The 23,519-nt window shown below is 46.1% G+C and overlaps 3 protein-coding genes and 1 long non-coding RNA gene across 9 annotated transcripts in view; 1 reads left to right on the top strand and 3 right to left on the bottom strand.

Moving 5' to 3' along the window:
* Window positions 1-23,519, bottom strand: part of LOC307206983 (vomeronasal type-2 receptor 26-like) — a 95,756-nt gene that overhangs the window by 34,244 nt on the left and 37,993 nt on the right. The window contains exon 1 of one of the 5 annotated variants that reach the window (XM_079960551.1): window positions 7,454-7,541. The exons of the other annotated variants lie outside the window; for them this stretch is intronic. Coding sequence (XP_079816677.1) covers window positions 7,454-7,455 — 2 coding nt within the window. The 5' untranslated portion in view covers window positions 7,456-7,541. Of the gene's footprint in view, window positions 1-7,453; window positions 7,542-23,519 lie in introns of those variants that run through there. 5 annotated transcript variants of the gene reach the window in all.
* Window positions 1-23,519, top strand: part of LOC307206977 (vomeronasal type-2 receptor 26-like) — a 56,121-nt gene that overhangs the window by 11,919 nt on the left and 20,683 nt on the right. The window contains exon 1 of one of the 2 annotated variants that reach the window (XM_079960538.1): window positions 21,033-22,434. The exons of the other annotated variant lie outside the window; for it this stretch is intronic. Coding sequence (XP_079816664.1) covers window positions 22,223-22,434 — 212 coding nt within the window. The 5' untranslated portion in view covers window positions 21,033-22,222. Of the gene's footprint in view, window positions 1-21,032; window positions 22,435-23,519 lie in introns of those variants that run through there. 2 annotated transcript variants of the gene reach the window in all.
* Window positions 3,517-4,555, bottom strand: LOC307207350 (vomeronasal type-2 receptor 26-like; the record flags this gene model as incomplete). Its single annotated transcript, XM_079961118.1, has 1 exon — window positions 3,517-4,555. Exon 1 carries the CDS (start codon window positions 4,336-4,338, stop codon window positions 3,517-3,519), a length of 822 nt encoding a protein of 273 aa, XP_079817244.1. The 5' UTR covers window positions 4,339-4,555.
* LOC307207284 lies at window positions 9,084-13,133 on the bottom strand. The gene is made up of 2 exons (XR_013834606.1): window positions 12,876-13,133; window positions 9,084-12,689 (listed from the first exon to the last, which is right to left on the bottom strand). It is a non-coding gene; the product is annotated as an uncharacterized lncRNA (long non-coding RNA).

Here is a 23,519-nt window from a genome sequence, read left to right as displayed (position 1 = left end):
TAGGTTACTCTCCCTATTCCGCAGTTCTATCATAGAGAGATAGGTCTGGTGTTCACCTACTTGTTTGCAGAGTGGTCTTACCTCTTGTTCTAAATTTCCAAGTCTTTGGCTAGTATCCTCAGCCAATTTCCGATTTTCTACTGTGGCCTCCGTCAGTTCTCCAATTGCTTGTACGTTCTGTGATACTTGACCAGTTAATCTATTTAGGCATTCTGTGTTTTGGTCAATTTTAGCTGTTTGTTCGTCAGCTTTCTTATCCAAAGATTCCACTCTCTTATCCAAAGATTCCAATTTTTCATAAATTTTCTCTAATATAGAAGCAGTTACTCCTGAGGCCATATCTTCCAATTGTAATTGCTCAATTTCTCCCTCCCCTGCTTGTGGCAGAGAAGCAGCTTCTTCCTCTGAAGGCAGAGTAGGTACAGATGATCTACGTGTCTGTGAGGCTGAGGTTAAAGTTGTTAAAGTTGTTTGTCTGGTTTTTGGTCCCTTTTTTCTTGCGCCACTCATTCCAGAGTTATCTAAAAGTCAAGGTCAAGCTGAGCTGTTCCCATGAGAAAGCAACAGCCCAGATGTTAACAATCAAACAGGAGGCCGGGAAAAGGAAAGTAAAATGATGTCACTGTTATAAATCCCAAATCCTCTAGGGGGAGCTTAAAATGTCTTTAGGAAAGAGATCAGTTCTGGTAAAATTACTAGAGTCAAGTTTAAAATCCAGGAACCTTCAATAACAAGTTTTAAGCAGAGTTAATATTGGCAGTCACAGTTGTTTCAGACAGTGCATGCTGGTATTCCAAATGTTACTTCAAAGTAGCAAGTCCAAACTCCCTCAGATTGTTGCAATTTTTAATTCAAAGTGTCCAAATCTGCAAACTGACAGCTCAGTTGCTCAGGCAGCTCCAACACCTGGGTTTCTTACTCAAATTATATTTCCAATAGAAGAAAGGTATCACAATGCAGATAAAGAGCATAAATCAAATGCTTAAAGTCCTTGTTTGCTTACAGGAAAATTCAATGGGTGCTCAGATCAATTAAGTTAAAAATTTCTTTCTTTGCCTCCACTCCTCCAGCTCTTTGCTTTGAAGTTCAGTGACAGCGGAAGACGGACTTCCTGTTTTTACGTCGCTCCGCTTTCAGCCAAATTCAGTAGTTTTTAGTCATTTTATAAAGTCCTTCTTTACTCACGGGTTGTTGCTTTTCCGAATCAGAAGTTTTCAGGAAGAGAGGTCAGCACTCACCGGCAGCAGCAGCGCGGCTTCACTCCGCGGATCGCGAAACGACTCACAGCGCCGCTACCCCCTCCACGTTCCGGAGCCCCTTACGGGGTTCCTTCAGCGCTTTGGGGGTCGCTTCTGGCGCCCACCGAGTCTCAAGACCACAGGCTCTTGCTGCCTGTGGGTTTCCAAAGTGGGTCTCCGCTTCGCCGTAGCGGACGACCCAATTCCGCGGAGCTTCCTCCTCACTAGTGGAAGAGGACCGCCATTACCGTTCGCGCCGCCTCCGGAAGTCCCCTGCTCTGGCACTTCTGGGAGGGATTTGCACTCTGCACGCCCTCAGAGGCTTTGTAGTCTAAGCTCAGACGGCTCTTTGAGCCGGCATCTCTCTGGGGGGTGAGGGGTTTCTTCCCATTGGTCAACATCCTTCTTAAATAGTGGTGCCCGGAATTGGACACAGTATTCCAGGTGGGGACTGACCAAGGCAGAATAGAGCTCAGTCTTGTAAGCCACTGGTATTAGTAGCAATAAAAGTAATAATAATCACAACAAGAATAGACTTCGTTAACAAATATTTATGCTGCTTAACTGTGTGTGCATTGCAATCACTTGTTCATTGTTGTGCGTAGTAATTTTAAGTGCATTCTTAATATTACCATCAATGTGCAATACTTTTAAAATGCATAATTTCTTTAAATATAAACACAGAAATAAATGAAGCTCTAAATTCATTGGATGATGACCTGTGCCACAAACTGGGAAGCAGGCAGAGGGCCTTCTCGGTGGTGGCGCCTGCCCTGTGGAACGCCCTCCCCGCCTCCTTTCACAATGACTCCCCCAGATTGGCGCCTGCCTCGCCTGCCTCGCCCGCCCCTAAGCCTATCCCTAACCCTGGCCAATGCAATAAAATTCCCTGGATCCCAGTCACGGCTTGGCTAAGGTCAGTTGCTACTCTTTGGAACAGGGAGCAGAGCTTACACAGTACAGAAATTAAACCAACAGACTACGGAATATGTCTTAAATGAATTTCTCAGTTTATTGATATACAAAGCTCAGGAGAACGAAATGATGTGAAGTGAGCTTATGAATGATAGCGCATAAATGCGGGAAATGGAGCATAGAAAATTGAATACATAGAACTGGCATAACCAAACAGTATTGTGGAATATTAGAATTGATATGGTTAATAGGCAGTCATGACAAAGCAAACAGACTCAAAAACCTAACTCCTCTCCCTCTAAACTATCTTGTTGTGAGATAAATATAAGTTTCCAAAACACAAAATTATTATAAGATAATAGTTTACAAATTAAGGGCAGTAGACCAGGACTCATTGTAGTCATTGGCAAAGCAAGGGAGCAAAACATTTCCTCCCATCTTAGTGTTCATGTCACACAATCTCTTTCAGAGATGGAGAATAAGCAACATCTACTGCACTCCGTCCTACTTAACATCGCTTATGGCCGCATCTCACCGATATGCCTTCATTAGAGCTAGGTTCAATGTCTTTCCAACAAACGTGCTGAGACATAGATTCACTAAGGGCCAAGTCCCTTCAATGTGTGCTTGTGAAATGAAAACATCTGAATCTCTACATCATGTTATGTTTATCTGCCCTTTGTACACTTCAGCCCATGCTAGTATACTAAACTCCATAATCCAGCCTATGGCTGACAAACCAGTAGACCTACAGCTTGCCTGGGTTCTTCAAGATGTGGATCCTTATATTACCCTACAGGTTGCTAAATTCCTAACAGCCGCCCTCTCGTACAAGAGACGGAATGGAATGTTAGCTGATTATTGATAGTTATAAGAATTTTCTATAACGACATCAGATATTGATTTCAGTGTAGTGCAATTTTTTTTAAATTTTAATCTTTCTATTACTACAGACCCTACAAGGGCCCCAATTTTCCAGGGATGTCCCTGAATTAGAGACAGTTTTTCATTTGATCCCGGAATTCCTCACTTTTCCTTAGAATGTCCGTATGTTCATTGGAGAAATGTTGGCGGATGTGGAGTTATCCAATCTACAAGGCGTCCAATCCTATATTGGGAATTCTTAATTTTTTTTGGAGTATGAATTTTGGGAGCTGCCCAGAGTGCTGAGGCAACTGAAGAAGATGTGTGAGGTATAAACACCCACCTGAGAGGTGCCAGAATTGAGTTCCAGCGAGTTCCCCCCTATAAAAAAGCCCTGTCTATAAACAGAAAGATTATCATTATGGAATGGGACATCCCTATTTTCATCGGAGACATGTTGGAGGGTAAGCTACTATTATTATTACTAATACTAACTATGTTATTTTACAGGTCTATCCCCAGTCAAGATCAGCATCTGAGGGGATTGCAGTTTGCAAAAAGGGGAAGGAAATACCTGCCACGGCTGTAGCCTTTGGGGTCCCCATTGCTCTCCTTCCTCCACCATCAGCCTCCTCTGGGATCTCGATGAAAGCGAAGCATGCAAGGCCTGAGCCACAGCCTGAACATGGATGTAAGTGCCATAGCTGTCTTGGGACAGGGCTCTCTCACGCCCCCCTTGGGGTAATGGCTGCAGGTTCTCCTCCTCTCTGCATCTTATCCTGCCTTTCACGGACAACAGATGCTTTGAATATGAACAGTAAGAAGCTTCATCCAAATAATCTAGAAAATTGGTCTGCGATTTATATTTGCCACCTTTGCTGCTCCTTATTCCAGTCTGAATTGCAAAGGACAGAGAACCATGGAGGTGCTGGAAGTAATTTGAAGGGAGGGAAAAGCCATTTCTGATTTCTAGCAAAGCTGTTGTGATCCAGACTTTTGCCCCTATTTCCTTCTCATATACCATGTTTATTGACAGGAGTATTACGATACCCACTGCATTGGTTATATAGGAAACAAATACCCCAACTTGTCTCCATAGGAAAAAAGGTTCCCCAGGCCTGATAAATTGATTTAGATCATTTTCTGGTACTCTTTTAGATAAAGCAATGCAGATCCCTCTGCTGAGCATCAGAGGTTTCACAGCGCTCGCAAATCTTTCTCCACTGTCATTGTCTGGAGTGCAGAGGCCAATCCACGTCCATCCAAAATGCAGGAGCAATTCAACAATCCCCTGGTACTGACTTTCCTCTTTGGGACTCATCCGGTAGACAAAAGGGAACAGGGTTTTACCTTCGAGAACCTGGGCAGTGAAGCCATAACTGATCTAGCAAGGAAAGCAAAAGATCAGCAATTTATTTTACTTTCAGCATAACAGATATTTAAATATCTGAAATGACCGATATCTATCTAAATCTCTGCTGGCTGAGGCTGATGGGAGTTTTAGTCGGAAACATCTGGAGGTCTCAAGTGGTTAATGGTCAGTTTAAAAAAAAGGATTTTGGATCCATAGCTCAGGATTTTCCCATTTTTAAAAATATCCCTGCTTGACCTATCCAAAGAGAAAGTAGTATTTTACGCAGCTGAAATTCTCTTTCCCTCCATGCTCTCCCACTACTTACCTGTGGGATTTTGTAGATGCCTGACAAGGCTGAAATCACTCTTGAGATGACAGTATTGCCTCTTTCAAGAACAGCCAGCAGGGGATTCTGTTCTCCACAGTGATAATTGGGAATATTGCATCCATTGCCTGCATGCAGCTCTAGCATGGCGTCCGAAGTCATCTTTGCATCTAAATAGTTCTCATAGATGTTGTAGCCCAGGGTGATGTTGGGTAAGAGGCTGAGATCCTGGTTGATCTCTTGGATGGTGAACAGGAAAGACAACATGTGCCAGTAGAACCTAGCTGCCTCCCTGCAATAAATGAATCCTTTAAAATGAGTGAAACTGATATTCATATGAATGTGGGTAGGGATGTTATATTATCCACAAAGATTAGTATTTATTTATCCTATTGCATTAATATCAAACCTTTTGCATTCTAGCATAGAACAAAAATTTGGAAATCTCTGCTTTGATGCAAACAGCACACAGAGCTCTTCAACAGTGGAACAGACTCCCTCTGAAGGTGACCGTGTGTCATGGATGCTTCAGGTGTGATTCCTCTTGGTTCCTTCCATCTCTGCAATCTATGATTCTATTATACTGTGTTCTATGTGTAAGCAATGAAGGCGGCCCTCAATATTTGAGATATACAGGGAAGCTGCTCCAAAGGCTGCTTTTACTGCATTGGTCTTTGGCTTCTTCCAAGGGGCTAGACTATAGGTAGATAAGAGACCATTTTATTGAAGGAGGGGAAGCACCAAATACCTTAGTCCTCTTTTAGTTACAAATGAGGACTTGTGGCTTGCAGGTTTGAGTGTGTGTTAAAATTCTGGATCAGCCACTACACCAGTGAGGACACCCCCTGGTCTGTATTTTTCCATAGAATCATTTTATTTGAAGCATATCATTCCTGCTCTTCACCCATAAAAATCTAACCATTTTCAAAAGTTACTTAAAGGTAAAGGGACCCCTGACCATTAGGTCCAGTCGTGGCCGACTCTGGGGTTGCGGCACTCATCTCGCTTTACTGGCCGAGGGAGCCGGCATACAACTTCCGGGTCATGTGGCCAGCAGGACTAAGCCGCTTCTGGCGAACCAGAGCAGCGCACGGAAACGCCGTTTACCTTCCCGCCAGAGCGGTACCTATTTATCTACTTGCACCTTCGACGTGCTTTCAAACTGCTAGGTTGGCAGGAGCAGGGACCGAGCAACGGGAGCTCACCCCATCGCAGGGATTCGAACTGCCAACCTTCTGATCAGCAAGTCCTAGGCTCTGTGGTTTAACCCACAGCGCCACCTGCGTCCCTCAAGAGTTACTTAAGACACTTCTAATTTTTTAAAATCAGCCACTAAACGTCACGCAGAGGGTCTGGTCTTAAAAATCCATTTGTAAAACTAAGATTCCTTAACAACAGTTGCTAAGTTGTCCAAATGAAATAATATTGAATAAAGCCTTTGAGCCTTGGAATTTGCCTGAGTTTTATGGCATCCTGCAGGTGAGGAAATTCAGTGCATCCTTTTGACTCCTGACCAGGTTGATTGGCATCCTTGCATTCTACTAAAAGCAACACAGAATCAAAGGTAGGAGGGTGTTTCTCTAAGGAAGACCCAGAGAACATTGAAATAGGAGAGGTTTGTGTGGAATCTTTTACTGGACTCCCCAGCTCCCATCACCCCCAGCCAGCAAGACCAGTGGTCAGGGCAGGGTAGTCCTCCAACATCAGCCCTTAGCTCCCCAGCCTTGAGAAAGAAGCTATTTCCTTGATAAATAGGAACCACTAGAAGGACTGGAGGACCATGAAACTGTGAAGTACATACACTTCCCTGCTGGCAAAGGGTGTCTGAGAAAAGACGTATGGAGTTTCCTTATGAAAGCTGGCATCCTTGCATTCTACTAAAAGCAACACAGACGCATAGGTACAGGATTGTTTTACTTAGGAAGACAGAGGGAAGAAGATAATAAGAGAGGTTTTTTAATGTAGCCCATAGTGGGCTGTAGGTGTCCTGTGGTATTGTGTCAAGAGAACTGTGCTAAGGTTGTTCACAAATGATCCAAATAGAATAAACATAAAATAATTTTGGCAGCTTGGAAACTGCTAGAGTTTCATGCCTCCCTCTGGGATAGGAAACAGCTACCTATGGATTCCAAGTGAAGAAATATCAAACATCTCACTACTTAGAAATGAGGCCAGTTGTGTATGTGTGTGAAAAAAAGAATAATTCCTTTTCCCATTTTAGACACCTGACTCCACGAACAAGGAAGTCTCCTGATTCATATTATTTTATTCATCATTTCAATTAAAGCACATCTTTACTGCTCTTCAGCCACCAAAAGTCACCTAGAGGATCTTAAATTCCATTTGTAAAACTGTAACATTCCTTAACGACAGTTTCTGAATTGTCGAAATGGGATAATATTGAATGAAACCTTTGAGCCTGGGAAATTGCCTGAGTTTCAGGGCGTTCTGGAGGTGGGAAAATTCAGTGCATCCTTTTGAACCCTGACCAGATCATTGGCTTTCTTGCATTCTACTAAAAGCAACACAGACGCATAGGTACAGGATTGTTTTACTTAGGAAGAGAGAGGGAAGAAGATAATAAGAGAGGTTTTGTACTGGACCCCCCCAACTCCCATCACCCCCAGCCAGCAAGACCAATGGTCAGGGCAGGGTAGTCCTGCAACATCACCCCTTGGCTCCCCAACCCTGAGATGGGGGCTATTTCCTTGATATATAGGAACCACTAGAAGGACCATGAAACTGTGAAGTACATACATTTCAATCCTGGCGAAGGGTGTCTGAGAAAAGACGTATGGAGTTTCCTTAAGGTATTTTGGAGATATGATCCCACTGATGAGAAAGTGTCCAGTAATTGCGAGCATCCGTTTCATCCCTGACCAGATTCAAGGGGCATTTCACCTTGTGGTTTCCGCAGACTCCAAAGGGCATCATGAGCAGCAGAAGAAGCAGGGATCTCATTCTGGCTCTGCCTCCTCTCCTAATCTTGCAAGTGGCTCCTTTTACCTACCAAGGAGGTATAGCAGAAGAACCCAAAGACTCTTGCAAGGCTGGACTGCCTGGGCTTTCCCAATCTGGGTGGTGTTCAACTCTACCTTTGGAGCTAGGAAGCACTAGACGAAAGGGTTTTCCGTTTTGGAGGCACTTCGCAAAACGAATTTCCCTATGGGCTTGCTTCGCAAGATGAAAATGTCTTGCGAGTTCCTGCGGTCCCCCCCCTTCCCCCCTTTTTCAAAGCCGCTAAACCGCTAAGAGCGCTAATCTGCTAAGCTGTCAATGGGCTTGCTTCGCAAGACGAAAAAACCACTATGCGAAGAGAATCGCGGAACGGATTCTTTTCGTCTTGCGAGGCACCACTGTACATGAAATTGCTGGGTGGGGTGATCTGGAGGTTTCAAGTATGTTGTCAGAATTATGCTGATGACACTCAGCTCCATTTCTCCTTCACATCTGCAGGGGAGGCAGTGGAAGTGCTGGACCAGTGTCTTGCCTCGGCAATGGACTGGATGAGAGCCAACCAACTGAAGCTGAATCCAGATAAGACTGGGGCACTGTTAGTGGGTGGTTCCCGAGACCAGACGGATGGGAGGTGGCCTGCTCTTGATGGGGTTACACTTCCTCTGAAGGAGCAGGCTCATAGCTTGGGGGTACTCCAGGACCCTTTGCTGTCGCTCAAGGCTCTGGACACCTCGGTGGCGGGGAGTGACTTCCATCAGCTTTGGCTGGTGGCCCACTACACCCCTATCTGGACAGGGATAGCCTGACTACTGTTGTCTATGCTCTGATAATCTCAAGGCTAGATTACTGCAATGCGTTATACGTAGGGCTGCCTCTGAAGACAGTTCGGAAACTTCTGCTAGTGCACAATACGCTGATCCTGGTCCGACTGCACTGGCTACCAATTCATTTCTGGGCCCAATTCAAAGTGCTGGTATTGACCTATAAAGCCTTAAATGGCTCAGGACCGCAATCCCTCAAGGACCGCCTCTTTCCATATGATCCTACCCGGACCCTGAGATCATCTTCTGAGGCCCTTCTTCGTGTGCCTCCTCCTCAAGAGGTCAGGAGGGTGGCAACACAAGAACGGGGCCTTCTCTGCAGTGGCTCCCCGTCTGAGGAATGCTCTCCCCAGGGAAATTCACCTAGCGCATTCCTTATACACCTTTGGACATCAGGCAAAAACATTCCTTTTTGGGTGATTTGATTGACATCCTTTGCCCTTTTAAAATGTGGTTCTTTTTTGGGGTGTTAATTGGGTTGTTGTTTTCATTTTGATTATATATCTTCTGGTTTTATATATTAATTTTGTTCTGTGACCCGCCTTGAGACCTCCGCGTATAGGGCAGTATATAGATTCAACAAACAAACAAACAAACAAACAAACAAGTCAGCTTTCTCAGGACCTTTATTTATTAAATTTATATAGCACCTTTCATTGGAATGCTACAGCTTGAATTGCTATAAGACTGAGAGTCTAGTAAGCTTTCCACTTGTATGGAGTGATGAAAGTTTAGGTAGGATGTAATCTTGGGTAATTAATGTAAATGCTTTATCAGTGACTCATAAAGCATTTATATCAATGGAGGATGTAGGAGAGGTCCCGGTTCTTCGCTTTGACTATGGGAGTTTTCTTGTATTTAATGAAGATTCCCAACATGATGCCTGCTGTTAAGGACAAGAAGAGGGCAATGGAAGCTAAAATGATTCCCAAATGTTCTTCATAACCCCAGAAGGTGGTAATCTTGGGGACACATTGGTCCCTGTCCTTGTTTGGGTATTTGGTGCAATGTTCTGCATCTGGAGATGAGTTTCTTCAGCATCTCTTACATCCAGAATCAGCTGTGTACAACTACATTCTGAAAGTCTATGCTGCTGTGGGGGAGTTCATGAGATGATAATGTGTAACAGGGAAAGAGGGGCAAAAATAGTTTGCTCATTACTTTTTAAAGTTGTTTATGTGGTGTGCAGGTGTTCTCTCACTTTTGGTCACCAGAGCAACCTTGTGATTTAGGGCATAGCTGAGGGGCTCTACGCTGTCATCTTTATTGTATAATTGCTGCTGAATGCTGAAGAGACGTCTCTTTGCCTTGACCCCTGACACTTCGTTTCTTATCATTTTATCATTTATTTCTTTCATTGACTTACCACCTTTCCTCCATTGAGTTTCAGCTGATCACCATGCTTCTCCCTTTCTCTTTCCAACTTCTTAACAATATTGTGAGGCATGCTCAAGATGCCCCTCTTTGCATCAGAGAAATGTTGGAGGGTATGCTGTTATCCGACCCCCGAGATACCTGAAGGCAGCCCTGTATAGGAAAGTTTTCTTAATGTCTAATGCTTTCTTCTGCTTTTGTCTATGTTGGAAGCCACCCAGAGTGGCTTGGGCAACCCAATCAGATGGGTGAGGTATAAATAATAAAGTTGTTATTATGGAATAGGACGTCCCTATTTTCATCGGGGAAATGTTGGAGGGTATGTGTGGATGATTATTTACATCTCAGTCTTGGGGAAGGGTGTCTGTGTAAAGACCTATAGAACTTGTGCAAATGTTTTGGAGATACGATCTCACTAATGAGAAGATCTCCAGGCTGGTTGTAATGTTGTACATGAGTTTCATCCCTGATCAGATTCAAGGGGCATTTTGCCTTCCGGTTCCCACAGAGTCCATGGGGCATCTTTAGCAGCTGAAATAGCCAGAGAAGCAGCAAAGGTTTCATTCTGGCTCCACCTCCTCCTCCCCTGTGGCTCCTCTGATGCCCTGAGCCAGCCAAGCAGAATATTCATGCAAGACGAAAGCTGCAGTGGCTTTCCCAATCTGAGCAATGTTCAGAGGTGTTAAGCACCATGTAGACATATCCCTGCTCCCCTCAGCCTTTCACCTGCACCAAATCTTGGAGAAATCTGTCGGTTTCTGGCAAAGGAAATATTCTCTGCACCAATGTTCTTTTCCAGCCACTGTGCAATTAACAACATCACACTGTTGCTGTGCCTGGTAATTAGGCAATCTCCAGAAATATCTCTTGAGCTTCTGGAAGAGGAAATCACTATGATTTCGATAATTGGAAGTAAAAGAAGTCTCACCTTGATAACTTCCGGGAGCCTTGAGTGGCTCAAACAGCAGATGCGGAGTTAAATTTGGGATGGTTCCTGGAAAACAGGGGCATTTGAAGGGTCTGTACATCACATTTGAGGTTTCACTTACCATTCACTCAGCTTGGAGAGGGAAGTGCACAATATTTCCTAGGAAATATGACTGTGCAAAATCAGCCAGGATGACCCCAGATTAGCTTCAGAAAGATCAAAGGACTTGATCAGGTATCCCCTGGGATACAGGCTGCGATAAAGAAATAGATGCTGCACATGAAGCCCAAGGGGCTTGTGCCCATTGCTGCTGCTTTAAATCCATTTTCAGCATTTGAGATATATGCAAAATGAAGATCTATGGAGCTAGGATCCCAAGACAACTACGCGTGTTGCCTTGGCAAAAGAGGCATGGCAAAACAGGACACCTATTTAGACTGCTAAAGCCAGGGAAATCCCCAGAGCTGAGGGACCAAATGTGTCGCTATCATATCCCAAATGGCCCAAGAATGCTGCATTCAGGACTAAGGTTATTTCTAAATGAATGATATGGAGGTTGGGTCTATTAAGATAGTAAAATAGCAGTAATACACAGATCTTTTTACCCAGTAAGAATATAATCAATCAATCTTTACTGGCATGCAGGGAGGACAGGAAGATGTAAATTGACACATACAATTGGCAGGAGGTTTGCAGGAGGAGATGCTTTGAGATAAAACTTGAGAGGCCTAGTAAGGTTAGAAAGTACCACTCAAGTCTTTTGCCCATGTAGTTTCATGGCTTTTCTCAGGTATTCTGCTACTTTCTCCAAACTCTCATGCCCACAGCTCTGATCTTGCCTAGAGGTTTCCTCCAGGCATCTGCTTGGCCTCTGGGCTTCATGGCCCATGGGCCTGATCCAACAGGCTTGCTGGCCGTAGCCCTGTTCCGAGTCCTGTGACAACAGAGTGCAAAACTCGGTGGAACGTTAGGCCAAGCAAACAGGAGACAAGTCTCCATGAACTCTTGCATGAAACCACATCCAAAGCCAAGCCCGTTCCGAGGGTTGGGCAGACAGCATCCCACGTAGTCAGACAAGCCAGAGGTCAGGGAATGCAAAGGACTCTGTCTTCTCCTCCTAGTTTTACATTTTAGCCCATTAACATTCCACGAAATAATTTTAAGATCCATGCAGATTCAATGGTCAGCTTCTTTATTTCAAACAATAATCAAAAATTATATAATGCTTTGTATCTTCCCTTTACACGTTCCCTCTCACTTATTTCTTCCCACCCCTTTTTATTTTCTGCCTTTCCTTTCAAAGTCTTCCCTTAATACCTTCCCCCCTCCCTTATATCCTTCTTTATAGGCTTATCACATAAGAAAACAGTTCAAGAATATAATACAGAATTATACATAAAAAGGAAATAGAACAATGCAGGACCATTAGCAAGTTGTGGGGGGAGGAAACTCAGTTTCCTTCTTATTGTAATTTCTTTGACCCCCAGAAGGTCTCGCTGTCTCTTTTCTCAGTTTTTTCTTTAGCTGTCCCTTCTTGCTTGCTTGCATTCCTCCTTTCCTTCCTCCTCCACCTTTGGGCATGGGCAGCATGAGCTAGCAGTTTTTCTCCGCCATATTGCCCCTTCTTTTCAAGCCACCTTCTAGGATCGTTCCCCTCTCAGTCCTGCCTTCTCCTTCTCCTCCACCACCGTAGACGCTGTCGTTCTCTCGCACTTCTCCTTCCCCGTCCACCCTTTGCCCGCTGTCTTCTCTGTTCCGCTCCACCATCACAAAAGGTGACAGGCTCTAGGACTGGGGCTGGCCGTGTGGGACGCCAGCGTAGGGCCACGAGAGTTTGGGTTTCTCGCCCCGCTTGCCTCCGCGCTCAGATCTTTTATTCCTCCTCTCCAGTTTGGACCACTAGGATTAGGACCTGTGCAAGGACAACAAAAAGGAAATGTCCCTTAGGGACTCGCGCGCCTCCAGGTGCTACTTCCCCAGCCACCACTGGCGGAGGAAGGTGGGGTGCGGGGGGGGGGGTATTGCCCCAAGTGTCATCCCAGGGGGGTGGCAAAATCTCCCCGGGCGGATCGGTGCAAGTCTCCCAACTCCTCCTCACCTTGGTTCGGGGTGGACACAGCTGCGATGCTACCGCATCCAGCGCCTGAGCCGCGTGCAGAGTGGCCTCCTTTCTCCCTACGCCCCGCTGCTGGCTCTTGTAGTTGGTTGTCCCGGTGGCACTGGTGGTGCTGGCGACGGGGCTCCTCTAAAGACCTTGCAGACCCAGGAGATGATGGAACCCAGGCAAGTGGGGGTCTTTGGGGACCTCTCTTCCTCGCAGTCCTGTGAGAAAAGTAAACAATTCACCTCCAGATTCTGGAGAGCACATAAACTCTCAAGGCACCCATAATTGAAACAACAGAACAGCGGCATAGCCAGCCGCTCGGGTGCCCAGTTCAACGCGGGGGTCCTGCAGGTGGGGGGCGCTACCTGGAGCCTATCTGCTGCCTCCCCCTCAGCTGTAGGGCGGCTGAGGGAGAGGCAGGGGGCAGACGCAAGCCCCACGCTGGTGTTTCAGGCAGCGCCCAGCCTGCAGGGGCCCAAGCCACCATGTCACTCCCAGGAGAGACGCTAGGATCAGGCACTCTACAGCCCCCCCCCCCCCGGTAAGTGCCAGCCCCCACGGTGTGGCGCCCAGTGCCAGCTGCGTTTTTTGACTCATTTAAAAGGTTTGGTGAGCCCAATTTTTATTTTTATTTTAAACTCGGCTTTTTGTCCTTTTGCCACCCCCCTCAGTGATGACACCTGGGGCGGACCCCAACCCCCCACCCTCCTTTCTCTGCAACTGCAACAGAATAAAAGGACTCCAAACTCCCTTAGCAGTTTCCTGCTGGTCCCCTCACCATTTTCCCAGGCGTTAATCAGGCCACAGTTTTTCCAATTCTGATGCAGAAAAGGCACCCAAAGGCTGCTTGAGCAAGGCAGGGGTTGGCCTCAACTGCTAAGTGAGGTTGGGATTCTGAGCCGATGTCACAGCCAGGTTCCGATCGGGGGGGGGGGACCCTGTTTCTCCTGAGGGTGACCGCTGTATACACCACCCAAGAGGAGAAAAAGGAGAAAAGGAGAGAAATCTTTTCATTCTGTAGCAAGAAAGAATGAGTGCCAGGAGTTTTCTTTTCCCTGCACTCCTCCATTGCAACACCTATTATTATTATTATTATTATTATTATTATTATTATTATTATTATTCTAGATTTAATGAACACTCATATCAGAGTGCTCTGTAAACTGATAGCCATAGTCTTTATATACTAACATTTTAAGCTCTTCCACATCCGTTTAATGCTCCCAAATCCTTCTTTTGGCTTCGTTTAGACTTTTATATATACTTTGTGTTTAATACTTTTTAGCTTTCCGAAACGTTTTACAGATTGTAAATGACTGTACATTTAGACTCTACTGATGCTGGTCTACTACCATAATAAAGATCTGATTGATTGAAATGAAATATCCTAGTAATGCAGTGATCGCACACTAATGTAATTTAATGTATTCCTCTCCCTCCAAATTCATACTTTATTACTCATTAATATTAGCAATAATAATGAAATAAGTCCAGCCAGTGGCTCCTCCCAGCTTTGCTTTGCCCCACCCAGTGGGCGTGGTCACTCCCCACTAAGCCCCGCCTCTCCCCGCTTTCTGACACCTATTGGCTTCCCCAGCTCCGCTCTCCCCGCCTCCTTTCACAGTGGGTCACCCGGATTGGAAAAATATTGCGCCTGGGAAAGGGAAGTGGGAGTCAACAGACACTCAAGGAATAGTTTTGGAGAAAAGGCTTTTATTTCTACCATCCATGAACTGGTAGAAGGAGCAAGTGTGATAAGTCACAAAAAGCATGCACAAAATTCACAGTCATGTGCACAAGCATATATACCCCTTTCCTGTTCCCTCCTCCTTTCTCCTCCCTCAGGAGTCCTCTGAGCATGAACAGAAAGCTGTCTTGGGACTATTGGGACTCTTGGCACCCTTCCCAGGAAAGGGGTTTCAGAGTGTTCAGATATGTTTCAATCTCTTGTTCTGGAATGGTTCCCGGACAGAAAGCAAGTTGCAATGTGGTTCTTTAGCAAGGCCAGAAGGCATCAGAAAGGCCTGAGAAACAATGGACTGTATTCCCTACCTTTGTTGTAATCTTTTTAGTTACAGCCAGCGGAATGTTTCCGATGCTTAGCTAATGCCTTTTAGCTGCTGAGAAAAATGATTTTGAAAAGCTCTGAGAAGCTTTGAGCCTGCTTTGGGGGGGGGTGACTTCGGGCCTAGGTGAGGTCACCTGTTCTCACCTTCCTTCATTCCCCTCTCTTAATCTTTGAACAGCGTTTTTCTTAAAAAGGCTCGTCCCAGGAAGGCACAGGCTGCTCGTCCCAAGAAGGTGCAGGCTGGTATACTTGGACCAGCACTATAATTGGGGGCGAAGCATGCGTGCAGATACCCCCCCCCTCTGAAGCCCACATTGCAGCCAGAAAAAGTTCCTGGTGTGGACTCAGGTGTAACGGTTTGGGCTGGGAACGTACGATTGCAGATTGTCACTGGTGCTCTTTGATTTATTGACACAAAGCCAGCCAGTAATACGGTGATGGAATGATCGAAAAAGTCAGCGCTCTCCGACAACAGCAATGCGGCTTCACTCCGTGAAAGAAGCAGTCGATTCAAAGCACCGCGCCGCTCACCCCACGTCGCTCCGGATCCCCAAAACAGGGTTTCCCCGCGAGTAGGGGAGGCGCGAAAGGTGCCAGCCGAATCCCAAGTTCACAGGCTTCTTCCGCCTGTGATTTCAGTGGGTCTCCGGCTTTGCCGTGGCGCTTCAGACCGTACTTTCCACGGAGCAAGTTCCTCCCGATCGGAGGAGCTCCGCCATTGCCGGAGGCGCCAACCCGGAAGTCGAGAATGCAGCATTTTCCTCTTGGGGTAGCAGCCAAGAGATAACCTACTCCAAGCGCCTGGCACAAAGGGAAAAAAAAGCTAATGTCCTGTTACTTGCGTGAATGAGAAACAGTCTGTTCACTTGCTTTCCACTGTAACAGTCTTTTAGCAAGAACAGAGATGAGAAGAAATCATTTTTGAGAAATCTTATTGTTCCCAGCCTGTGGGGGTGGGGTATGTCGGGCGTGGGGCCTGTGGGCATTCCATTTCCCAATTACCCTCTTGCCTGCATATGGCGCACTGGTTTCTTCCTTAGGCGTCCTGCCCCTCCCGTGGACACCCTCCAGCATTACATTTTTGGCTGCTGGCTGCTTGAAGACAAACCCCTAATTTTGGCCAGGTCCTCTTCGAAAGAAGGATTCTGATTTAGGGTGCTTGGAGGTCCGTGGTCCTGGGCGTCGGATGACTCCAGGGGGTCGTACACTCGGTGGGGCGGGGCCATCAAAGTGGAGTTTTAGCTGCCTCAATTGCCACTTTTAGCTGCCTCAATTGCAACATCAGTATTGTCCACTGCCCTGAGGGCATGTATCTTGCAGATTTTCTCAATGGTCAAAGCCTTCTGCTCTGCTTCTTTCTTTCCTTGCATTGTGCTGCTTCTAGCCAGCTCTGCTTTTTTAAAAGGTTCTACATACTGAAACACTCTTTTGGACTGCTTGTCCACTTCACCTTCTGAATTCTTCATTCTCCATATCACCTTCTTCCTCACTTTCCTCCTGTCTTTTCTTCCTCAGTCTCTTTGCTCTTGGGGGTTGGGTAGGGGGAACCTCATTTAGCCCTGGTGCAGTTGCTGCATAGGGTGGAGGGGGGGGCTAATTATTCCTCCTTCCTCTTCTGGGTCTGGCAAGACTGCTGGTTTTTTCAAACTTTACTTGCTGCCATACCGGGCACAGTTTTGGCTTGGGCTAATCACAGTTTTGCTTTTCCTAAGCCATGGGGGACGGTCGGGAACTTCACATAAGTGTTGGAGTCTATTTTTCATCAGGTTTTTAAAATCCCCAATCTTCTCCCCATCCATGAACTGGTAGAAGGAGCAAGTGTGATAAGTCACAAAAAGCATGCACAAAATTCACAGTCATGTGCACAAGCATATATACCCCTTTCCTGTTCCCTCCTCCTTTCTCCTCCCTCAGGAGTCCTCTGAGCATGAACAGAAAGCTGTCTTGGGACTATTGGGACTCTTGGCACCCTTCCCAGGAAAGGGGTTTCAGAGTGTTCAGATATGTTTCAATCTCTTGTTCTGGAATGGTTCCCGGACAGAAAGCAAGTTGCAATGTGGTTCTTTAGCAAGGCCAGAAGGCATCAGAAAGGCCTGAGAAACAATGGACTGTATTCCCTACCTTTGTTGTAATCTTTTTAGTTACAGCCAGCGGAATGTTTCCGATGCTTAGCTAATGCCTTTTAGCTGCTGAGAAAAATGATTTTGAAAAGCTCTGAGAAGCTTTGAGCCTGCTTTGGGGGGGGGTGTGGCTTCGGGCCTAGGTGAGGTCACCTGTCCTCACCTTCATTCATTCCCCCCTCTTAATCTTTGAACAGCGTTTTTCTTAAAAAGGCTTGTCCCAGGAAGGCACAGGCTGCTCGTCCCAAGAAGGTACAGGCTGGTATACTTGGACCAGCACTATAATTGGGGGCGAAGCATGCGTGCAGATACCCCCCCCCCCTCTGAAGCCCACATTGCAGCCAGAAAAAGTTCCTGGTGTGGACTCAGGTGTAACGGTTTGGGCTGGGAACGTACGATTGCAGATTGTCACTGGTGCTCTTTGATTTATTGACACAAAGCCAGCCAGTAATACGGTGATGGAATGATCGAAAAAGTCAGCGCTCTCCGACAACAGCAATGCGGCTTCACTCCGTGAAAGAAGCAGTCGATTCAAAGCACCGCGCCGCTCACCCCACGTCGCTCCGGATCCCCAAAACAGGGTTTCCCCGCGAGTAGGGGAGGCGCGAAAGGTGCCAGCCGAATCCCAAGTTCACAGGCTTCTTCCGCCTGTGATTTCAGTGGGTCTCCGGCTTTGCCGTGGCGCTTCAGACCGTACTTTCCACGGAGCAAGTTCCTCCCGATCGGAGGAGCTCCGCCATTGCCGGAGGCGCCAACCCGGAAGTCGAGAATGCAGCATTTTCCTCTTGGGGTAGCAGCCAAGAGATAACCTACTCCAAGTGCCTGGCACAAAGGGAAAAAAAAGCTAATGTCCTGTTACTTGCGTGAATGAGAAACAGTCTGTTCACTTGCTTTCCACTGTAACAGTCTTTTAGCAAGAACAGAGATGAGAAGAAATCATTTTTGAGAAATCTTATTGTTCCCAGCCTGTGGGGGTGGGGTATGTCGGGCGTGGGGCCTGTGGGCATTCCATTTCCCAATTACCCTCTTGCCTGCATATGGCGCACTGGTTTCTTCCCTAGGCGTCCTGCCCCTCCCGTGGACACCCTCCAGCATTACATTTTTGGCTGCTGGCTGCTTGAAGACAAACCCCTAATTTTGGCCAGGTCCTCTTCGAAAGAAGGATTCTGATTTAGGGTGCTTGGAGGTCCGTGGTCCTGGGCGTCGGATGACTCCAGGGGGTCGTACACTCGGTGGGGCGGGGCCATCAGAGTGGAGTTTTAGCTGCCTCAATTGCCACTTTTAGCTGCCTCAATTGCCACTTTTAGCTGCCTCAATTGCAACATCAGTATTGTCCACTGCCCTGAGGGCATGTATCTTGCAGATTTTCTCAATGGTCAAAGCCTGTTTCTTTCTTTCCTTGCATTGTGCTGCTTCTAGCCAGCTCTGCTTTTTTAAAAGGTTCTACATACTGAAACGGGGACGCAGGTGGCGCTGTGGGTTAAAGCCTCAGTGCCTAGGGCTTGCCGATCGAAAGGTCGGCGGTTCGAATCCCTGCGGCGGGGTGCGCTCCCGCTGCTCGGTCCCAGCGCCTGCCAACCTAGCAGTTCGAAAGCACCTCTGGGTGCAAGTAGATAAATAGGGACCGCTTACCAGCGGGAAGGTAAACGGCATTTCCGTGTGCGGCTCTGGCTCGCCAGAGCAGCGATGTCCCACTGGCCACGTGACCCGGAAGTGTCTCCGGACAGCGCTGGCCCCTGGCCTCTTAAGTGAGATGGGCGCACAACCCCAGAGTCTGTCAAGACTGGCCCGTACGGGCAGGGGTACCTTTACCTTTACCTTTACATACTGAAACACTCTTTTGGACTGCTTGTCCACTTCACCTTCTGAATTCTTCATTCTCCATATCACCTTCTTCCTCACTTTCCTCCTGTCTTTTCTTCCTCAGTCTCTTTGCTCTTGGGGGTTGGGTAGGGGGAACCTCATTTAGCCCTGGTGCAGTTGCTGCATAGGGTGGAGGGGGGGGCTAATTATTCCTCCTTCCTCTTCTGGGTCTGGCAAGACTGCTGGTTTTTTCAAACTTTACTTGCTGCCATACCGGGCACAGTTTTGGCTTGGGCTAATCACAGTTTTGCTTTTCCTAAGCCATGGGGGACGGTCGGGAACTTCACATAAGTGTTGGAGTCTATTTTTCATCAGGTTTTTAAAATCCCCAATCTTCTCCCCTTCGTGGCATCTTTCCAGTTTGTTCAGGAAACATCGCGGGGGGGGGGGGGTTCGTCGTGGGAGTTGTTTTACTGCTTTTTCTCCATGACCCTGGGACCCTGGAACACTTGGGATACTGGGATACTGGGACACTCCCTCCTCCTAACTTCATTTCTCTCACTCAGTCACAGACCACACGTTGCTTTCAACGTCTCACACACTCAAAACATTCACTGGAGTGTCCCCACGTGCACATTCAGCAACCCATGCACCTCCCTCAATCCCCTTTTTTACCAAAACCAAAACCACAACCGGCAGCGCTTAGACTTCGGCCGGGGCCCAGCAGACCTTTTACTGCTTCTTCTGGGCAAAACCAAAACCAGTGGCACTTCTTCTACCCTGCTGGCGGAGCTGATCAAACTGTCTTTGCTCCCACCTAACCTTGTGGAGCTTACCTTTGTCCTCGAGGTACCTTCTTTCGGCCGTTGCTTTTTCTCCGGTCCTTGCAGTGTGTCCACTCAGGAACGGGTGGCAATTCCTCCCACAAACTTGGCAGAATGTGCACTGGAACTGCTGACACGAACCGAGCTGTTCACCGCAGGGACGCCTTGAACCCACATCCCTTATCCTCTGGGAATCTGTTTTTCCCGGCCAAACGCACCAAGAAATGTAGCCTTATGATGTTTTGCCCTCGGGTGGGAAAAATATTGCGCCTGGGAAAGGGAAGTGGGAGTCAACAGACACTCAAGGAATAGTTTCGGAGAAAAGGCCATCCATGAACTGGTAGAAGGAGCAAGTGTGATAAGTCACAAAAAGCATGCACGAGTTCACAATCATATGCACGATTTCACAATCATGTGCACAAGCATATATACCCATTCCAGATTCCTCCCCCTTTCTCCTCCTTCCAGAGTCCTGCCCCATGAGTTCCTCTGAGCATGAACAAAAAGCTGTCTTGGGACTATTGGACTCTTGGCACCCTTCCCAGGAAAAGGGGAATCAGAATGGTTCAGCATGTCCAGAGATGTTGCAACTAGAATGAGATAAAATTCACTTTCTCAGGCCTCCTATGAACAGAGCCTATTCATTAGCCTTTAAAAGTAACATTTTGCCTGTGCACAGCATCTTGTGATAGAGCAGAGGAGAGCAGAGAAAAGCTGTTTTGGATTTTTTAGAAGACAAAAGGAGTTTTGGACAGTTTTGAGGCCTGGTGTGATTATTGAAGCCTGGGGTGATTTCACAGACAGGATTTGGGTATCCTGTCCCTTCAAGATAACTTAAACATGTTTTTAAAAACAGCTGATAAAAAGGAGTAATAAAACAAACATCAAGAGGGGTGGGGAGTCAAGAAGCAATTATGTATTTAGTTGTTTTAAAAACAACTCTGTAGGTAGACAAGTGTTTTGGAATATCTTTGGAGACTTAATAAAAAATATTTTTAAAAAAATAAATTTAATAAATATAGCATCCACCCAGATTCTTAGGAAGCTGATACAATTTCAGTTTGTTTTGTTATTTTAACTTTTTTAATGTTTAATGTTCAACTTTTTAATGTTTGTAAACTTTTTTCTGAATGTCCTGCCTTATCTAAAAATAAAGTGCTTTAGGGGTTATTGGCCTAATCAAGTGCTGCATAGATTTTATGAATCAGATTAAGTAAATAAATAATAATAAATAAATTGATAAAGAATAATAAAGCTGCTAGAATGCTAGCCTGGCTTCTGTGCAGACAATTTGTTTATGAGGAGAGAAGTTTCTGCTCAAAGACGGGGCGCAAGTTGGCATATGTGCAACAGAAGCTCACCTTCCCCAGAACATGTTGAAGGGGAAGCGAGAGCCTAAGGCTCAGAGCAACCTTTCTCCCCTCCACCAATCCCAGAGAGCTTCCCTCTGTTGGAGAAGCCTTTCTAAGAGGGGGTGGAAATTCACTTGAAGTGGCTTTGAAGCCACCAAGGCGCTACTTCCCTTCCGGGGGAGAACCAGAAGGGAGCGGCAGGAATCAAGCAGCCCAGAACCACCCAAATCGGCCAGAGGGTGGGCTTGAGAAAACCCTCCCCATCGCAGGCTCCACCAGTCTCTGTTTCTCCAGGAAACAAGATCCCACTGCCATGTATCCCGTTCACAGTAATGAGGATGGCATTTCTCAGCATTCTCCACGGATTGATTTTTATTTACTGTATTCATATTTATTCCTTTATTTATTGATGTACTGAATCTATATATCGCCCTACCCCTGGAGGTCTCAAGGCGGTTCACAGAACAAAAGCAAAATATAAAATCAAAATAAATATAATCAAAATAAAAACAACAAGCCAATAATACCCCCCCCCAAAAAACCCCACATTTTAAAAGGGCTTAGGATGCCTAGGATACAATGCTGGGACCCCTTCATTCGGCTGTTGTCCATCCCTGACTGTCCAACCTCTTCTTAAAAACCTCCAAGGAAGGAGCATCCATGGTTGGATCCAGCTCCTTCTTTGGTGCTTGTGAGCAAAGTTCAGGCCAAACTTCCAACTACCAAACACTCCCCTTGACTTCTGTCCAACATGTTTTTCTCCAGCTCTGCACCTGCCGCTTGAGCCATTCAAAACTCCAGAAAGTTATTGTGATGAAACTTATTCCACTTAGAATAATCAAAATTATAGTCATCTCATCTTCTAAATGCTCAGGAGATGTTTCTGGAAATTGCATGAGCCTCGGAAAGCAACAACAGCATGGCAATATTAATTGCACTGTGACTGGGAAAGAAAAAGTTGGTGCAGAGAATCTTTCCTGTGTTGGAGACAGACTGAGTCAAGATGGAGAGCTGGCGAAAGAGGGGTGTGCCTGCCTTGTGCTTCCTAGCTCCGAAGGTAGAGTTGAAAACCACCCAGGATTGGGAAAGCCCAGGCAGTCTGGCCTTGCAAGAGTCTTTGGGTTCTTCTGCTTTGCCTCCTTGGTAGGTAAGAGGAGGAGGAGGCAGGGCCAGAATGAGATCCCTGCTTCTGCTGCTCATGATGCCCTTTGGAGTCTGCAGGAACCACAAGGCGAAATGCCCCTTGAATCTGGTCAGAGATGAAACGGATGCTCGCAATTACTACCGGCCTGGACACTTTCTCATCAGTGGGATCATCTCTCCAAAACGCTTATATAAGGAAACTCCATACGTCTTTTCTCAGACACCCGTGGCCAGGATTGAAAAGTATGTACTTCACAGTTTCATGGTCCTCCAGTCCTTCTAGTGGTTCCTATTTATCAAGGAAATAGCTTCCTTCTCAAGGCTGGGGAGCTAAGGGCTGATGTTGCAGGACTACCCTGCCCTGACCATTGGTCTTGCTGGCTGGGGCTGATGGGAGCTGGGGGGTCCACTAAAAGATTCCACCCAAACCTCTCCCATTTCCTTGTTCCCTGGGTCTTCCTTAGTGAAACACTCTCCTACCTTTGAGCTCTGGAAATTATCTGAATTACATGGCTTCCTGTAGGTGGGGAAATTCAGTGCCAACTCATGAACCCTGACCAGATTCATTGGCTTTCTTGCATTCTTCTATTATATCCTTATAATGATATAATATTATAAATGACCATCAACAAATTGTCGTTAAAGAATGCTATAGTTTTAAAAATGGATTTTTTAAATCCTACAGGTTAACGTTAGGTGGCTGGAGAGCAGGAAATATGTGCTTTAACTGAAATGATAAATAAAATAATATGAGTCAGGAGACTTCCTTGTTAGTGGAGTCTAAAATGTGAAAAGGAATTATTCCTTTTCTTCACACACACACACACACACACACACACACACAACTGGTCTCATTTCTAACGATTGCAATGGTTGACAAAGTAGGTACCTGTTTCCTAACCCAGAGGGTGGCATGAAACTCAAGCAATTTTCAAGCAACTGAGATTAATAATTTTATGTTTATTCGATTTGGATCACAGTTCTCTTTATACAACACAACAGGACACCTACATCTCAGAATGAAAAAATCTCTCTTGAAAATAGGTGGATATTTATGGGAGAAGAGCAGGAATGATATGCTTCAAATAAAATGATTATATAAAATAATACAGACCAGGGGGTGTCCTCATTGGTGGAGTCACTGATCCAAAATATGGACAAATTATAAATTGTACCACACATTTAAACCTGAAAGCCACCAGGCCTCATTTCTAAGTAGAAGGGGACTGAGATATTTGGTGCTTCCCCTCCTTCAATAAAATTGTCTCTTATCTACCTATAGTCTAGCCCATTGGAAGAAACCAAAGACCACTGCAGCAAAAGCAGCC

Source organism: Podarcis cretensis (assembly GCF_951804945.1).
Source record: "Podarcis cretensis genome assembly, chromosome: 18".
Taxonomy (NCBI): domain Eukaryota; kingdom Metazoa; phylum Chordata; class Lepidosauria; order Squamata; family Lacertidae; genus Podarcis; species Podarcis cretensis.
The sequence above is the reverse complement of the archived record's forward strand: the minus strand, read 5'-3'. Positions and strand labels throughout refer to the sequence as shown.